Genomic DNA, 17,197 nt, shown 5'->3' with positions numbered 1-17,197 from the left:
GTCTTTAATATTAGATTCAGTTGATTAATTTAGATAGGTTAAAAAAATTATTAAATTATTTAATCATAACATGTTACATGATCTGGTTAAAACATTTATACGGATCATTAGATTACATATCATTTTATAACGGAGACAAATTAGTTCAAAAGCAAAAATAAATATCAATAATTTAAAATAATTTATTAACTTTTTTATTTTTTTTTCAAATTAGTAAACTGTGTTTTATATTAATAACTGAAAGTAGTAGTTAATATATAAGCATTCATTTGAACCTATTATAAGTCATCTCTTATCATTTTTTGAGTATGAAGAGGGGTGCTTGACTCGTTAACTTTATTTGAAAATAAAACTTTTTTTTTTTAATTTTGCTCATGTTTAAGAGCACAGAAAAACATCACATTAGATTTTTAAGTCTACACCTAATAAATTTGTTATGAGAGTAATATTTGGATAAAATTTCATTGATGACCCCCCAGTGACTTATGTTATGGATAATTTTTATTTTTACAAAAGACACCTTATATTTAATAACAGATGAATTTGGCAAAATTATTTTAATAAATGATAATGATTTACTATTATTTACACACACACACACGTTCATGTGATCATTTCATTGAAAATGCATATGATGAAAATGCAAACATAACCAGTCTAATGACCGAAACAAGATTAAATCAAATTACAATGTGACACGCATGCAGCTATAAAATGTTATCGATTGCTTAATATGCACATTCGCATAAGATTCATTAAAATTATTCTCCCTCTTCCTTCTAAACGAGGGAATATCTCATCTCATTGCCTCCAATTTTCGAGAACCAAACCACCACAAAACTCGTGGCGCCAAAATTTGAAATTTTTATTATTATAACGGTTCTCAGTACAATACGTAACTATATGCTAGTGAAAAATTGGTGTACCAAATTCAAATCTTTCAGGAATCTACTTGAATAATAGTTGTGCTTTTATTGTATCACACTACACATTGTAAACGATATTTTTAGGCTATATTAGCAGCGATATTGGCACCAACAAGAGTTTATCTAGTTAACAAGGAGCCGACTTATAAATCACAAGATCGTGAACCAATGTGAGGATCTTATTACTAGGTGATCTGTTAGTACTTCTGTAATCTTTAAACCTGGAGGTATGTTTTAGCCCTAGTGAGTCTTCGTAACCTAATTCTCCTCAACTTTTATTTATATTAAAAAGTACTGTTTATTGACAATTTTTAGAATCATACCACATCCTTTTTTACTTATTACAAGAGCAAACTAAAATCCGGTATCATAGCATATTTTTTTAAGCAAAATCTTATGTCCATCACATTTTAAAACCAATCAAGGAGAGTGGAAAAATCCCTATGTTGTCCTCTTCAACAAAACAAATTGTAAAGGCTCACAAGAACTGAAGAACATGAATAATAGGGAAAATATAACTTTTGGTCCCTCAAATTTAAGCCCATTTAGGTTTTGGTCCTGGTATTTAAGACCGGAGGTATTGGTCCCTGAAATTTATTTCGTTACAAAACGTTAGTCCCTGAAAGCCATATGCCGTTATAGTTTGCTGAGGTGGCACAAACGATGTCAGCTATGATGATTTGGCTTCTGACTTGGCAACATGAGCTAATTAAGTGGCATGAGAGTTGGATATCTAATGTGGAAAATTAAAAAAGAAAGAAAGAAAGAAAGAAGGCGCTAGTTTGAAGAAAAAGACAGAGGACTCATGTTTAAAAAAAGACAGAAGACTCACATCAGACACTCGTGGGGGAGCAGAGGAAAATGACGATGCATATGGAATAGAAGAAAGCAACAGGAAAGGCGCTAGGTCAAAGAGGACCCACACTTGCCGGCAAAGAGTGACGTGGTTTTCACCAGAATAGCAGCATTTTTGACAATAGTGGTGTTACAAAATTGAACCCACCGTTTGCTTCTTTAATCGTTTGTTGAATGGTGAAGAAGTAATGTGTGTTTTGTACCCATGTTTGAGAAAAGTAAGGAGTCAGCTGGGGAAGAGGAAGGATGGGAATGGTGACTAATTCATCAATTGCATGTTTAATTTAGAGTTGTTTGCTTTAATTAGCCGTATAGTCGTTTATTGTTTCTGTTGTTTTCATTAGATTTTAACCCATTTAACTGATTCGGTCTTTGATCCTTTTCAGTATTGTGTCTTCGTGCATGCTCTGTTTTTAGTTTTTTTTAGAAGTTATTGGCATGAGCAGCAAGAGGGCGCTCATTTGATTTCATTTTATTATAGAGCACTGACCTGTTGGTTTGAGCATCCGTATTGTTCTTGTTGAGCAGCGAGTGTGCTATGTTTTTGTTTACTTCCGTTGTATTGTGCTCTATTTTTTTACTTAAATTATAGTACTATTTTGATTGTTTCTCCAATACATATTCAAGAATTGTGTCTTCTTCTCGAATATGTATTAAAGAATTGGTACCACTTTTATTCTGCACCTTCCATTGCCAAGTCAGAAGCCAAATCATCATAGCTAACACTATTTGTGCCACCTTAGCAAACTGTAACGGCATATGGCTTCTAGGGACTAACGTTTTGTAACGGAATAAATTCCAGGGACCAATACCTCCGGTCTTAAATTTTAGGGATCAAAACCTAAATGAGCCTGAATTTGAGGGACCAAAAATTGTATTTTCCCTGAATAATATTGATAAACTCCCATTGTGCAGTGAATTCTTGGCCTGATCTGTAAATCAAACAGTAATTTTGTGATTAAAATTTATTTATTTTGTGGGAAAGAAATAATAAAATTATAACCGATCAAATTAGAAATTAAGTGTCAATTTTTATAGTACTTCTGCGTTGTGAACCAGTTACTCTTTCTATTTGTTTCATCAGGTCTTGGGCTAAAAATTAAAGACATAAAAGCTCAGGCCCAGTCCAAAAGAATGAGAGAAAAACTTTGAATAATGGAGTGCTATGTTTTGATGAAGAGGAGGGGAAGAGGATTCTGTTATGAACCGTTGGGCAAGAAAGTAATTGATCGGTTTTATCAGCTGGCAAAAAGGAATCAATTTATGGCCGAACTGGAAGGGGACTCTTGCATACTCTCTCATTCTCCATCTGATCATCATCGCTCTCTCTCTCTCTCTAAGCACTTTCGCAGCTCCGTCTCCTACCCTCTCTCGTTCTCGTTCACCCGATCCGCATCACCTCTACCATGGTTGTCATAGTCTATGACAATGCAGTACAGAGCCGAAGCATGAGCAACTAAGCGTTTGTGTTCCTCCTAGAGCCGAGCCGCCCGAGTCCTCGTGTTGATTGAAAGGAGTTTCCTCTTGATTCTTAGCTTTAGCATCAATCTCTAGCCTGACTGAGCGAGTTGCTCAATCCGTGTTATAGTTTCAGGATTGATTTTGATTTACATTTTACTGGAGCTGTAGAGTCTATTTAGGTATGATAGAATCATTTTTCATTTGTAATTTCGAGTTGAGATTACTTCTTCTGATTCTGGGATTATCTTATGTTATGGATTTTGAATCGAGTTGATACTTTTCCATGATTCATTTAATCGATTCTATGGCAGTGCATGGTTATGGCTGTTGGTTGAAGAATTGATTTCTCATTTTATCTTTCTTAAGGTGAATGATCTCAGCCTTGATGTTGATTCTTACGAGTTGTAGTTTTGACAGTAAGGGAGCCGGCGAGTTGTTGGCCATTGATTCAGTAGTTGAACTCCTATATGCATACCTGGATTAGGAAGGCAAAGCACATTTCTAGAGAACACTCTTCCACTTTTGATATTCTATTACTTTTTCACTTCACACCATCTCATTTAGACGAATCTGAAAATTATAAAGATTTATATTCTGCATTTATAAAACTAGAAACTAAAATAAATAATTATTCATTAGCTTGCATCTTTAATTTGTAACTTGTTAATCAGTGGATTAGCTAAGGAATTGAAATACATTAAAAAACTCTTTTATGAATCAATCTAGGTTAGACTACTATATTATATTAGCTTGATTTAGTTTCTTTGAAGAGTCTTACCGTAGAGCCTTTTCAGATGCCTACATAAAATATTGTAAGTTTGTGATACATGACATTAGTATATTTTCATTTTAAAATTATAATCTCTTGTAGTCATTTTTCAAAATGTTGAATTCTTGTTTCAGAACTTTAATAAAGTACTAACAAGTTTTATATCAGTTTACTTTTTATTAGTGAAATTAATTAGATAGAATATTAAAAATACATAATTTGTTCGCCTAATTTATATATAAAATACTATTTCCGGTCTTTAATATAAGACGCTGTTTGACTTTTATTTTGGTCCTAAATATAAGACCCTAATTCACTTTGTCTCTCATATTCATACATTTTTTTTTCTAAAATAACCCTTCTAACAATGATAGTTTTAGTCAATACACTTAATTAACAAGGATATTTTAGGAAAGACAACACTTATTTAGGATAAATAAGTAACTCAACTTACTTCTTTAATTTTCTCAAATTAATCAACTGGCTCTTATAATTAGGACCGGAGGTAGTATATAATTTGTGATTCGTTGTGATATGTTCAGAGTAATCACCAACGGTAACCTGAAATTGGTCAAAAATGACATTGGAAGAGAGAGAGAAGTTTAGAAAGAAAAAAGGCGGGTGAGAGGTTTCGTATTTCGAGCGACAGCCATGAAAAATCGCTACAGGTATTCGACTTCTGAACATCCCCTTCCTTCCTCCTCCAAATGCGCGCTAAATAAACAACATCTATTTTAACAAAATGACAAGCTCGTGTTCTTTCTTTCGCTGATAGAGAGCGATTCCTTCCCCTCCAAAGTACCTGCAGGATCAATACGAGGAGGATTATTCACCTTTTTTAATTCTGGACAATGCAAATTGACAATCTTGATGATTCGCCCTTGTTCCGCCAACAGGTTCTGTTTTCTTTGATTTCTCGTTAATTTTTTTCGATAATAGATTTCTTGTTAATTTCAGTGTGGTGGTTTTTAGAGTTCTATCTATTTATCTTAAAATTGTTACCATCACCGGAATGATGCTCTGATTCTAAAATCGAATGATTAGATATAAATAGAGTAATATTCAGAGCTTAATGGACGTTAATCTCTTCGACCTTTGTTCCTTTTGTATCTCACATTGTAATGAGCCACAAATGCTGCTTTTTATGGAGATTGTGCATCTCGTCCATGACTAGTCTTCTTTCCAAGAGATGTGGATGCATCAAATGTGAAAAAAAGCTCGGGCATGCCTTTTATGGTTTTGCTGAAAACTGGTAGGATCCTTATTCGTGAGTGGCTGTGCATGCAGATTCAAAACTTGGAAGAAAGTGCGGACTCATTGAGATCCAGATGCTGGAAGTTCTACAAAGGATGTCGAAAATACACGTGAGTTTTGCTCATGCCCATGGAATTGTTAAATAAACTTGTTCTGTTACCATTGGAGTCGGTTTTCACAATACCTACTTCTCTTACATGTGTTGTGAGTTTTTGATGCGCGAATGATGAATTGTGTAAGACTATTTCATTGTAAACTGTTGGAAGAGAGTGAAAGTCAGAAGCACGTGAAGCTTTAGAAAACTGAAAAAAGAGTAAAGAAAAATAAGTAAGAAAATATTGACATTTCCAGCCATTCTCGAACTTTGTTTCTCAAGTCTTTTTAGGGCAAGAGGTTGAAACTGAGAGTACTTATTTCTGCTCAAAGAAGATAATATTCTCTGTTGCTCTAGGCTCTTAACCCTCCTACAGCCACTAAACAGTTAGTGGAAGAAGTGAACAATGAGTGACGATAAAATTGGACAAGTGAGGCAATAAAAGTTCTGGAAAACAAGCCTACTGAACAGTAATGAGTCAACAAGTAATGTTTGTCTTTAATTTAAGACATGGATTTATATCCAGATCTAGAATAAGTGCGAGAAGCAACTGCTACCTATGGACTAGTTAAACCTGCTGACAAATGTGGATTACTTATTTTAAAGCAGCTCAAAGGAATTATGGTTATTGGATGGTCGTTATATCAATATGGATTTATACGCATCTTCTTTGACAGTGTTGGGAGTTGAGCCACTACTTAAATTTGCAAGCGAGGAAGGCCTTCTATGCAGGCTGCTTTGGAAACATGAAGTTAAATGGAAATTTTGTCATGCTCCTCGAGTTTTTAAACTTCTTATTTCTTATTTATTTTAATCTTATTTTAGGGAGGGCCTTGAAGGGGAATATGATGGGGACATCGCATTTGCAAATGCCCTTGAAACATTTGGAGGAGGGCCTAGTGATCCTTTTTTTGATGTTGTGGGAGGTAAGCCTTATTGGTCTCGTTCCTCCATCTGCATTTTCTAATAATTGGATATATGCTTAATTGGTGGTTAACCCAGGGTTATATAATTTCCCTGAACTGACATAAATTATTGGTTTAACATGACAAGAATTGGTGCGTGTTTGTGCTGCTAAAAATTTTCCCAACTGAATTAGGAAACATGGTCCAAGATGCTTAATTAAAGCATGCCACAGAATACTCGCCTTTTTTTAAGGTTTTCTAGAACAGAATTTTTCGATTGAATATACCGTGCTGAGTTCCAATAAATTATATATATATTTTGCTTTTGTGGTTATTCATTTTGATATATCTTTCTTAGGATCTGTAATGACGAAGTTCACTGTTGCTTTGAGGGAAATCAGTACATACAAGGAACTGCTTCGGTCACAGGTAACGGTTTGCCTAATGTTGTCAATGTCATTTTTTTCATTGCTCTCTCTTTTCCAGAAATTATTTTAATTATGGTTGTAACTTTTTTTAATTCAATCTACTGCTTCTTCTAGTAAATGAATGCCCTTCTCCGTACCTTAAGTTATGCGGGTCATGACATGTCCCTGCAGTTATTCTTGTTTGAAGAGCATGACTTTATATTTATCATACTAAAGTGTATTTATAATTAGCTTGTGAACAAGCTATAGTATGTATAAAGCAAGTAGTGTCTTTTCCTGCTCGAGTTCTGGCGCAGTTTTGTTCGTAGCTTCTACCTAGCAGTTTGACCAATGATTATAAGAAATGCATGCATAATAAAATTTCTGGAGGTTCAGTTCTTTTAGTCGTCGATATCCCATTATCTTCTTGTCCTAGAATCGTCAATTTCTTTTAAATTTTACTGTTACATGTATATTTCATGGATTCTCGTCCAGAAGACAATTTCAAGATTAACAGCTAAGCTGATTACTTGTAACCTGATGGAAACCTCCGTATATCACTTAGTGTAAAGCAAAACAACCAGAAGAACAGGATGGAGTTGAAGAAATACTATGGGAAACGGACGGAAAAAATTAAAACAAAAATGAAAATGGTCCTCTAGCTGTCGAGAAGCTAGAGTCTGATTATTTTTCTGCTCGCCTTCTCCAATAGTTCTGCACTTCAAATTCCACTCTCGTTGACCAACGACTTCTTATCTCCCACCCACTCTTCATGTAGACCGTGCTGAGATTAGTTAAGTTAGAGGCACCTCATCCAGGGACATCCCATCATAATTCACACTGTTCTCCATTCATCTATTTTCTTTTTTCTTTTTTTTCCCCCCTTCTATAGACCTTTATAACCAACACATACTAGCATGTTTACTTGTTTCTCAAGTTGACTGATCTACATACAATATCTATTTTTCATTTATGTCTCACGTCACTCGCTGGACATGAGAATAATTTGTTAGTTAATGGTTGGTCATGATCAAAGTAGAAGTTCCTTTGATATTTATTCTCCATTGCCTCTTCTTTCCCCACCCAGAGATTGATTATTTGTTCTCATTGATATCGTCATTTTGACTCCATCTAGTGTGTCTTCTTAGGTGGAGCACATGCTGAATGACCGATTACTACACTTTCTCAATGTTGACATCCTCGATGCCAAGGTATATTTGACTAATATTGTTGCATCTTTATATGTAATATTGCTTTTTACTGTATTGTAAATCCTTGCGATATTAAGGCACCATATCCTGTGGGCTTGGCTATAGTATATTCCCTGCCAAACCTATATAAATATGACGCTGCTCTACCTTTCTTAAGCTTTTTATGCGCAGCTCTTGCAATGAAACGAGACTTTAATCTTTGTCAATGTTTGTGAATTTTCATATTAAGGTGCGTAGGCACAAATACATATAACACGTGTCAGAAATAAGTCTTCACAAAAGTAGTAATCTACACACGCATGTATCTCGGTGTTTGTGTTTGAGCTAATATTACTGTAGGGAAAAAAGATGACAACAATGTCTACTCTAAAAGCGTCAATAAAAAAAAAAAAAATCATCTTAAGACTTTACATTAATATTGTGGACAGTGGACGTTGTTGCTGATGAAATTAAGTTAAGATTAACAATTCTCTTTAACAAGAGTTATGCTCTTGAAGTTGTTTTTCTTCACATACTTAAAATATATTATATTCATTTTGTTATGCGATTATATTTTTTCCCCATTTAATGCTTCAAGTGATGCCTACAGGAAGCTCGAAAACGTTTTGACAAAGCCTCCATTCAGTATGAACAGGTGCTTCCCAATTGCCTTTGAAGGTTGGATAATAATATGAAATATGCGTCCATGGTTTTTGTTCTTGACAACAATATCAGGAGTATATTTTCAATTTATTCCTTTTTAACCAATCTGTCATGTCAATTTATGTATCAAGAGTTCATCATATTTTTAATTTAATGGTGCATGAAAGGGATCAAAGAATGATCACTTGCATTGGCTGCGTTATTTTGATTTGCATTTCAACGACTCCAAGTCAGCAGTTCAATTTTGTTTATTAATTCCCCTAGCTCAATTCTTGAGAAAGCGGAAAGTTGCTTCGCTTTTAGTGGAAATACTTGAAGTGTAAGGTGATGAGAAGACTTTTTTAGTGGTCTGGTTGAAGTTTCAAGACTTTCCAGTAAGCCAGACCTCTCTCCGGTCGAGTTTAATCTTCAAATTATTGAAGTATTTGTATTTCGGTTTGCAAGTGAGAGTGAGATCTAAGGCTATTGTCTCTCATTTCGATTCAAATATGCAATTACTGTTCTGAGTAACTGATGGTTTTGTGGGGTCTTAAGGCAGTGCTATTGTAAGCACAAGCAATTCTTATCTCCTGATCATAATAGCCACGCACTGGGTTTTGTGGTACAGGCACGGGATAAATTTATGTCTTTGAGGAAAAGCGCCAAGTTGGATACTGTCGCTGCCGTGGAAGAGGTACGTGCAGGAGTTTATTTTGTGACATCAGTTCGTAATATTTTGTCTTATAGGTAACCCTATTTTTTTTGTCATGGATTGCCATGATCCTTTAAAATCTAATTGGTAGAGAGAGATTCCAGGAAATGCACAATGCAAGGGACTCATTTGAGGAAGCCCGTTTCAACCTGGTAATATTAGCTCCAGAAGACACGTACGCAAGATTATAATATATATTTCAGGTCTTAATTAACTACAAAGCATAACTCATCATGCAGGTTAGTGCTCTCAACCATGTTGAGGCCAAGAAGAGATTTGAGTTTTTGGAGGCTGTTCCTGGAATTATGGATGCTCATCTTCGATATTTTCAACAGGTATATGACTCAGTCATAACGCTTCATTTTCACTGATAGTGCTGGACATTGCTGTCTCTGAAAATTCTCTCTTGTAGGGACACCAACTATTTCAGCAGATGGAACCTTTCATCAGTGAGGTTTGCTCTTAGTTCTTTGCTTTTAACTTGACTTCTGATGGTGCATGTAGTTTTTTCCTTGGAAAGGTAGATGTAGGTTTCTTTCAATTTTCTTAAAAAGCTATAAGCCTGGGGTCAAGCAGCTAACACAGACAGTATGACAATATGATTAGAATGAATTGTTAGGGAAAATTAGTTTACTTCATCATACATAGAATGGTGCTAGATGTGAAAGCCGGCAATGACACCTTAAGAAAATGTTAGTTGTAATTTTGTTGGAGATGCATTTTTCCTTGACCGTATCCAAGTTTCTCATTGCGTGCGCGCCCACTAATTTACCTTCAATTCAGTGGCTAAGGGGTGTTTAGTAACCTCCAAACCATGGTTCAAAAGCACTTTTCGCAAAACGAGGCAAACTCCTCCATATATTTACTTCGTAAACCATAAAAGCACTTCTGAAATCATGGTTTGGTTTCTATTCAAACACCCTCTAAAATTACAATCTACTCCGTCCCGAGATGGATGATATTGTTGCAAAGATTGGCATTGCCAGCAATCATTTCAGATGTGTATGCTTTTTTTGCCAGCTTAATGCTTGAGAGAGTTTAGGAACACTTCTATATATTTAATTCTGCTAGGTTGCAGGTTCTGAGTATTGCACAAAAGTCGAGAGAAAATTACAATACGGAGCAGATTTCCCTTCTTGAAAGAATCCAAGAGTACAAAAAACAAATTCATCAAGATAGTAAGCACAACTCGAATGGCCCCTCTCCTAATAGAGACATGCAGGCTTTTTGTAGGATACCGAATGATGTTGCCGATGCTGTAATGGAATCTGCTGCAAATGGCAAGGTACTGTCTGATTTGATTTATCCCTCTTTCTACGAGAATGTGGATTCGAAATTTTGGGTCCTTTATTTAAGAATATCTTTTTCAAAATATGCCCACAATTTTAGGTTCAAATTCTTCGACAAGGATATCTGTCAAAGCGATCTTCCAATCTGAGAGGGGCATGGAAGAGAAGGTATTTTGTTCTTGATAGTCGAGGAATGTTATACTACCATCGCAAACCAGGGAACTGGTTGCAATCGCACGTAAGTTAGCATCTAAATCGTTAAAACGTAATACTCTATGCCTGATAATGCTCATGCAGTCAGTTTCTTCATTTAACATATGGTGATCATACCATTTCAGGGCGGTGGCCAACAATCTGCAGCAAAGAATAATTCCACAGAACCTAGTTCTGGGCTTTTGAGCCGCCTTGCTTATCACCATGCTGTCGTCGATGAAAAAACCGCCGCACGTCGTGCAGTGAACTTGTTAACATCAACAATCAAGATTGATGCTGAGCAGACGGATTTAAGATTTTGTTTCAGAATTATTTCACCAACGAAGAACTTCACGCTGCAGGTTCGTGTCCCAAATTTATTTTAACAATTAAGTTGAATTTTATTACTTACTCCTAACGATGCTAAGGTAGTAAATTGCAGGCAAAGGCAGAAAATTCGGCGGACCAAATGGAGTGGGTTGAAAAGATAACAGGAGTAATTGCCTCCTTGTTGAATGCCCAAACAATAGAAAAGGTACATGGTAGATTTTTCTCTTAAAGTGTATTCGTGGGCATGCACCAGCATTAATCGTGATTAGCGATGGCGATAATTGTTAAAACAATGATATGGCAGCCTCTCTCAGCTGACTCTGAAGGCAATGATGGTAACCCTGCCAGTAGGACCAATATGTCGGAAAATCCTCCGGTTGATGATCAGGTAGTGGCTAAAGCACGTGCATCTTAAGAACTTCACCTAAAATACTTTTCCTTGGCTAAAAGTTTGCAATCGCACCAACAGGTTGTAAAAAGTGAAAAGCCAATTGAAGTTCTTAGAAAGGTGTGCGGGAATGACAAATGCGCTGATTGTGGTAAACCTGATCCGGACTGGGCATCCTTAAACCTCGGTATTCTTATATGCATTGAATGTTCTGGTGTACATCGTAATCTTGGTGTACATATATCTAAAGTAAGTTTTTGTTGAGCTTTCGCATTTAAGCTTATTCTTTTGCGGTGTATATGGCTCAGGCCTTATCAATCTTTTCTGAATAAAACCTAGAAATAGGAGGCCTTATACTTGTTACCTGAAAGCTTTCACTATAACATAACTGCTTTCCAGGGGATGGAAACGCATTTGTTTGTTTTTCTTTGTACATGTTTCAGTCGCTGGGTAATCTCTTTGCGATCAATTTGGGAAGAGCTGTTGCCTTCACCAAGTAATTCGCAAGCAGATGATACCCGTTTGGTATAAATAAATAATTAATTTTTGGCCGTGATTGATAAATGTTTGAATTTATACTATAAGCGTTCCTGCGATGTATTTCATTTAAGGCCAAAAATAAATTATTCCATGCAAAGAACCAGAACATGATGACCCTATTTCATTGAAGGAGAGGTTCATTCACGCAAAGTATTTTAACTTTTTGCTCACTTAGCCTGACCGCATTTCACACTTGAATATTGAGGGAGCTGAACAAGTCTTTAAAGTCATCAATTTAAAAATTCTGAGCTTATACACACTCTTTATTTTAGTTGACAAGTTTGGCATGGTGAAAGATTCCCCAAGGAGATTTAGCAGGAAGTTAGTGCTCTCTTTATTGATTCCCGTATCCCATATGTTTTTTAGCACTTCGGAATCTCTTCTTTTTCTTCCCATCCTTTTTTCTCCTCTCTTTTTTTTTCCCCACTAACCATTAGATTAACATATTCCAACAATTTAGATTTTAATTTTTTATAGGCTATTTATAAAAATTTAAAAAAACATTTAGTATGTTTGCAAACTATTATAATTAAATTTTAATCTAGTTTGTAATTTATTATTTATTTATTTTTATAATTTAATATTTTAATAACAGTTTTAAAATATTTAAATTTGAACTGTTAGAATATTATTCTAATAGTTAAAAAAAAAATGCAAAAAAAAGAAGAGAGCTTCGAACTGCTTTCTTAAACACACCATTTTGTGTTCTGGCATGTCCTGCTTTCGTGGTTAGAGTTCATTGGTGAAACCAATCAAATTCTAGGTGTTCATAGCGCACACATTTTGGCAGGGAGAATGACAATTAATGAGGTCGTGAAATCTATTTAGTGACAGTTTGGACCCGATTGTTTTTTAAAAAAAGAAGTCGCAAATGATTCGAACAGCTGTAATATGAAATCTCGGTTGCAATTATGAAATTAACTGCCATTAATTGATAATTGCATATGTCTGAATCGATACTTTCCATTTATCATTTAAAAACTTTTAAAAGGGGTAACTGTCAGTAAATAAAATTGTGACTTAACTGTCATTTTTCCTTGTGGCAAGCATTTTTATAATTTGGTTAAAGTAGACATTTGATCTTTTAATTTTATACAAAGTTTAATTTGGTTTTTTACTTTAAAAAATATATTTTTAGTCTTTAACCTTAAAATTGTTAAACTTAAATGATGGTGTTTGGTAATAATCATGATTGTTTTAAAATTAAATTTAATATCTTGATATTTTAAAATATTTTATTAATACTTAAAATCTTAATGTCATCATTTTTTATAAATAATTTTAAGATTCAAGAACTAAAAGTATATTTTTTGAAATTCAAAGATCAAATTGAAATGGTATAAAGTTAAAAGAATAAATGTATACTAAAAATTTTATGATTTTGATACAAATTAAATTATCCTCTATTTTCTTACTAGAGATTTTAATTATATATCCTTCTCATCTATTATGAAAATCTATACAAATTGTTTTGAAACCAAAACTTTTCAGCAATATCTTCAGAAATATCTATTTCTTTCATTGTACTGCAACATCTAAGGAAATGCATGTCTTAAACTTATATTTTAGCATTTTTTTTAATCACGATTCATAAATTTTTTTTTATTTTTTAAGGGAAAAAAAAGAAATTGATCATCATATATTGCCCAGATACATATGCAGTATTTTTTCTAATATAAATATAGATTATTCTCTCTTCAGTCTCAGGTATAAGGCAGTGGAAGGAGGGATTTTGTGGTCCTTTTCATAAGACGCTACATTGATTATTTATTACAATTTTTCACTTTTATCTCTATTCAATGTTGACGTAGGAAAATACGAAACTGTTTTTAAGGATGGATTTAATATGGGTAAAATAAAATTTATTTAATTTTTAACAGAGTTAATGAATTTGAAGACTTTTTGTTCTAAAGACATTAAAATGTTCAAGGATTGACTCTCTACAGTGAAACAAGTAGTAATAATCGTATTTTCAGCGTTTCCTTCAGTAGTTGGCAGGAACCTTATTCTTCAAGTGTCACTTGACAGGAGTTTATGTCTGGGAGGTAGAACTTGATGCTTTCTATTATTGCAGTATTTGGAGAAGGTCTTTGTTAACCGGAAGAAGAAAACCGAACGTATCCACTCACTGGCTCACCAGGTGTGGGAAAGCATCTGTGCCAACGACAAGAGAGCAGTGTACCGACATATTGTGAAGTCAGATGTGGATCTCAATACTATCGGTGAGCGAGTATCATATGGTGTGTCTTCTTGTCTCTCAGCTCCATTAGCTGGAATTGGCTTAACAGGTAATTCTGAGGTGCCTTCTTCAAGTAATATAGACTCGTCATCAAAAAGGGAAAATCAGCCGACCAGAAAATCTGAGGTGCCTTCTTCAAGTAATTCTGAGGTGCAACCCAAAAAACCAGAAAATCAGCTGGTAGAGGATAGACAAGATTGTTCTAGTTCTAGTGTGCTTCATCAGGCATGTCTAACTGCCGATTCAAGCATGGTGGAGCTCCTTCTCCAGTATGGTGCTGATATAAATGCTCCAGATTCAAGAGGTCAGACACCCCTGCATTGTTGTATAATCAATGGCAAGAGCGCAGCAGCAAAATTGCTTGCAGTAAGGTAAGAAATGTATTATCTCATTATCTGTGTCATTCATGCCTAAGAACTTAGCACCCTACCCGATGTGATCCAGTTGGCTGGCCTCTTATTGGTTCCTTGCCTCTCTACCCATTCAACTATTTGTTTATTAGAGCATAATGTTGTAGATATTCTTTTACCCTTGTTCCTCCATCAGCTTACCAGTGTAAGTGGCCTCCCTCGGTACCATGACGAAATCCTTGGGAAAACAACCTGAGCCCTGGCGTAATCATTTGTCCACGGTAATTAACTAAGCTTTTACCGTGCCCCTTTATCTCCGCCGAAGTATCACTCTCACTGAAGCTTTCCTATCCGAGTTATTAGTATAATACACCATCAAGTCTTCACTCTTGAGTCACTTGGACAGTGCTAGCAGAGGCCGCTTTATCAGCTGGTCTTACCCTCTCCTTTTGCAAGAAGTGAATCCTCCCCATTGGTCATTTCACCGCTAGTTTCGCCCGTCCTCCTGTTCCTGGAACCGTACTCGAGATTATTGCTAAACTTTTGAGTACATCTAAAACCGTGCAAGCAAAACATACACTCTTGTCTCTAGTCATTTTCCAATTCCATGCACATTTATTATGTTCTAGTACAGAACCAACCGCTTGTGTTAAATGCTTAGGATATTATCCAAAACTAGCCAGGAGACAAAAGCCAGAAACTTATTCAGGCGCAAGCAATATTATGACGACAATACATGTTTTCTCATGGCTATATTATCAAATTATCTGTCACTTAATACTACTCATAACCATGGAGCAAAAGTGCAGGAAGAACAGGAAATTGGATACCTGACTTTAAGGAAGTTAAATTGAACTCTAATCCAAGTGATCATGAGTATTCGATTCTCTGTTGTGTTTCTTATACGTACATACTCTTCTAGTCGTTAATATAGACCTAATTGTTGAGTTGGTTTTAATCCTAAATATAAGACCTATTTATCATATTTATTAATTTTATCTAAATTACCCCTATGGATACTCCCTCAACCATAATCAAGTAAAAGAAGGAGAGGGAGTATTAAAAAATATGATCATAGTGTTTTAGGAAAAACATGTCATATTTCTTATAATTAACCAACTTACCTAACTTTTTTAATCTAATCAAATTACTTAAATGGGTCCTATATTAATGATCAGAAGAATACAATCTAATATAAACCCAGTGTCACTGCACTTAACTCTGCCATGACCCTTTTCTTCCTTTCTTCTTCTTCTTCTTTTTTTTCCCCCGGCAGAGGGGCCAATCCTCACGCTGCGGATAAAGAAGGCAATACTCCTATTGAGCTTGCTTCGAGATCCGAATCTATTGGCGGCGATGTTTTCTCTCTCTTAGCAAGCAGATCGCAAGCCCACGAAGCCAGTTATCACCGGCCGAAAACCTCAGGAGTCAATGTATTGGGCCATGCTGCTGAAGAAAAAGTTCCTTTTTTTGAGGGAAAGGAAAAAAAATTGGATTGAAGTGTAGTTATGATTGTGTATCATATTTATACATAATGGTGCATTAAGATTAAGCTCTGGATTGAAGTAGGCCATGGCCATCTTGCTGGGGGCTCCACTGACCACTGGTGTCCAAATCTTCAACCATTTTGGCCCCACCTTATTCAAATATATATATATATATATATTTGGAGAAATAGGAGCATGGTATCGTATGTTCCAAGGTATGCATACAAGCTTCCTGAATGATTATTATCACCATTCATTCTAAGAGGTTTAACTTTCTCAATTTGGACACGTGACGACACTGGAAAACAAGACATGTAGACCAGCAAAAGCAAAAGCGGGAGACTTCTAATGTGGGGACGACAACGTGGATCATAACTAAGGGGTTTTCTTTTCTTTTTTTTTTAATTGAGTTATTGTTATGAGGGAATAGGCAGGTTCAATGTACAATAAGATGGCGAGTTATAATTCCACGTAATTGAATTTACTCAATCAACTCTTGACCATTCTGCCGCCGCGTCAGGTCAGATATGGTTAAAAGAGTGTCATTTTAATAGTAGGTTCGCTTTTTTAACACAACTTTCCACGTTCAATGATTTTAGACCCGTCTAATATTTGCCATATTTGAAAAAGAAAGAAAATTAAATGGCAAATCAGATGATGTGATGTGCGATCACACGTTCACGCATTGACTTCCGGAAAGACTTCTATATTCAGAATTGGATGGAGGGTGAAAAGCTAGAATTAACAAGTACTTCTAATTCTTAATATAAAGTTATATTTGATTTTTATTTTGATATTAAATATAAGATTTTAACTTACTTTATTTTTTATATTTATATATTTTTTTAAAGTAGTCTTTTTAATAATAATAGTTCTAACCAATATACTTGATTAGTAGGGATGTTTTAGGAAAGACAACACCTATTTAGGACAAATAACTAATTCAACTTACTTTTTTAATCTTCTCAAATTAGTCAATTAGCTCGTATAATTAAGACCAAAGGTAGTATATTTTTCCTAAAATGTTACTATAAATTATTTTATTGTTCTGGCAAAAAAAATTATTTTATTGTCATACGTTGAAAATTTTCTTGCGGAGGGTTCTTTCTTTCTGCCGCTAGCCTCTTAAAGAGAAGTGAGAAAAGGCGCTTTTTTCCTAACCAAATA

General features: G+C 35.0%; 1 protein-coding gene across 1 annotated transcript; it reads left to right on the top strand.

The window, feature by feature from the left end:
• Positions 1-4,621: 4,621 nt before the first annotated feature.
• LOC114723226 (ADP-ribosylation factor GTPase-activating protein AGD3-like) lies at positions 4,622-16,385 on the top strand. Its single transcript, XM_028909392.1, has 19 exons — positions 4,622-4,679; positions 4,787-4,907; positions 5,299-5,375; positions 6,185-6,285; positions 6,623-6,693; positions 7,820-7,882; positions 8,472-8,516; positions 9,132-9,197; positions 9,320-9,367; positions 9,455-9,550; positions 9,628-9,669; positions 10,294-10,500; positions 10,605-10,742; positions 10,843-11,058; positions 11,145-11,231; positions 11,331-11,414; positions 11,496-11,663; positions 14,029-14,564; positions 15,820-16,385. The coding sequence occupies exons 2-19, from the start codon at positions 4,863-4,865 to the stop codon at positions 16,040-16,042; spliced, it is 2,313 nt and encodes a 770-aa protein (XP_028765225.1). The 5' UTR covers positions 4,622-4,679; positions 4,787-4,862; the 3' UTR covers positions 16,043-16,385.
• The last annotated feature ends 812 nt before the right edge of the window (positions 16,386-17,197 follow it).

This window comes from Neltuma alba, unplaced genomic scaffold, assembly GCF_004799145.2.
Source record: "Neltuma alba isolate B1F8T4 unplaced genomic scaffold, ASM479914v2 tig00012126_pilon, whole genome shotgun sequence".
Taxonomy (NCBI): Eukaryota; Viridiplantae; Streptophyta; class Magnoliopsida; order Fabales; family Fabaceae; genus Neltuma; species Neltuma alba.
The sequence above is the reverse complement of the archived record's forward strand: the minus strand, read 5'-3'. Positions and strand labels throughout refer to the sequence as shown.

Bases quoted from the DNA above. Each gene is read 5' to 3' on its own strand.
- LOC114723226 (XM_028909392.1), top strand. From the start codon at position 4,863: ATGCAAATTGACAATCTTGATGATTCGCCCTTGTTCCGCCAACAG. The intron at 11,059-11,144 runs GTTCGTGTCCCA...TTGCAGGCAAAG, and splicing joins CGAAGAACTTCACGCTGCAG to GCAGAAAATTCGGCGGACCA. The intron at 14,565-15,819 runs GTAAGAAATGTA...TTCCCCCGGCAG, and splicing joins GCAAAATTGCTTGCAGTAAG to AGGGGCCAATCCTCACGCTG.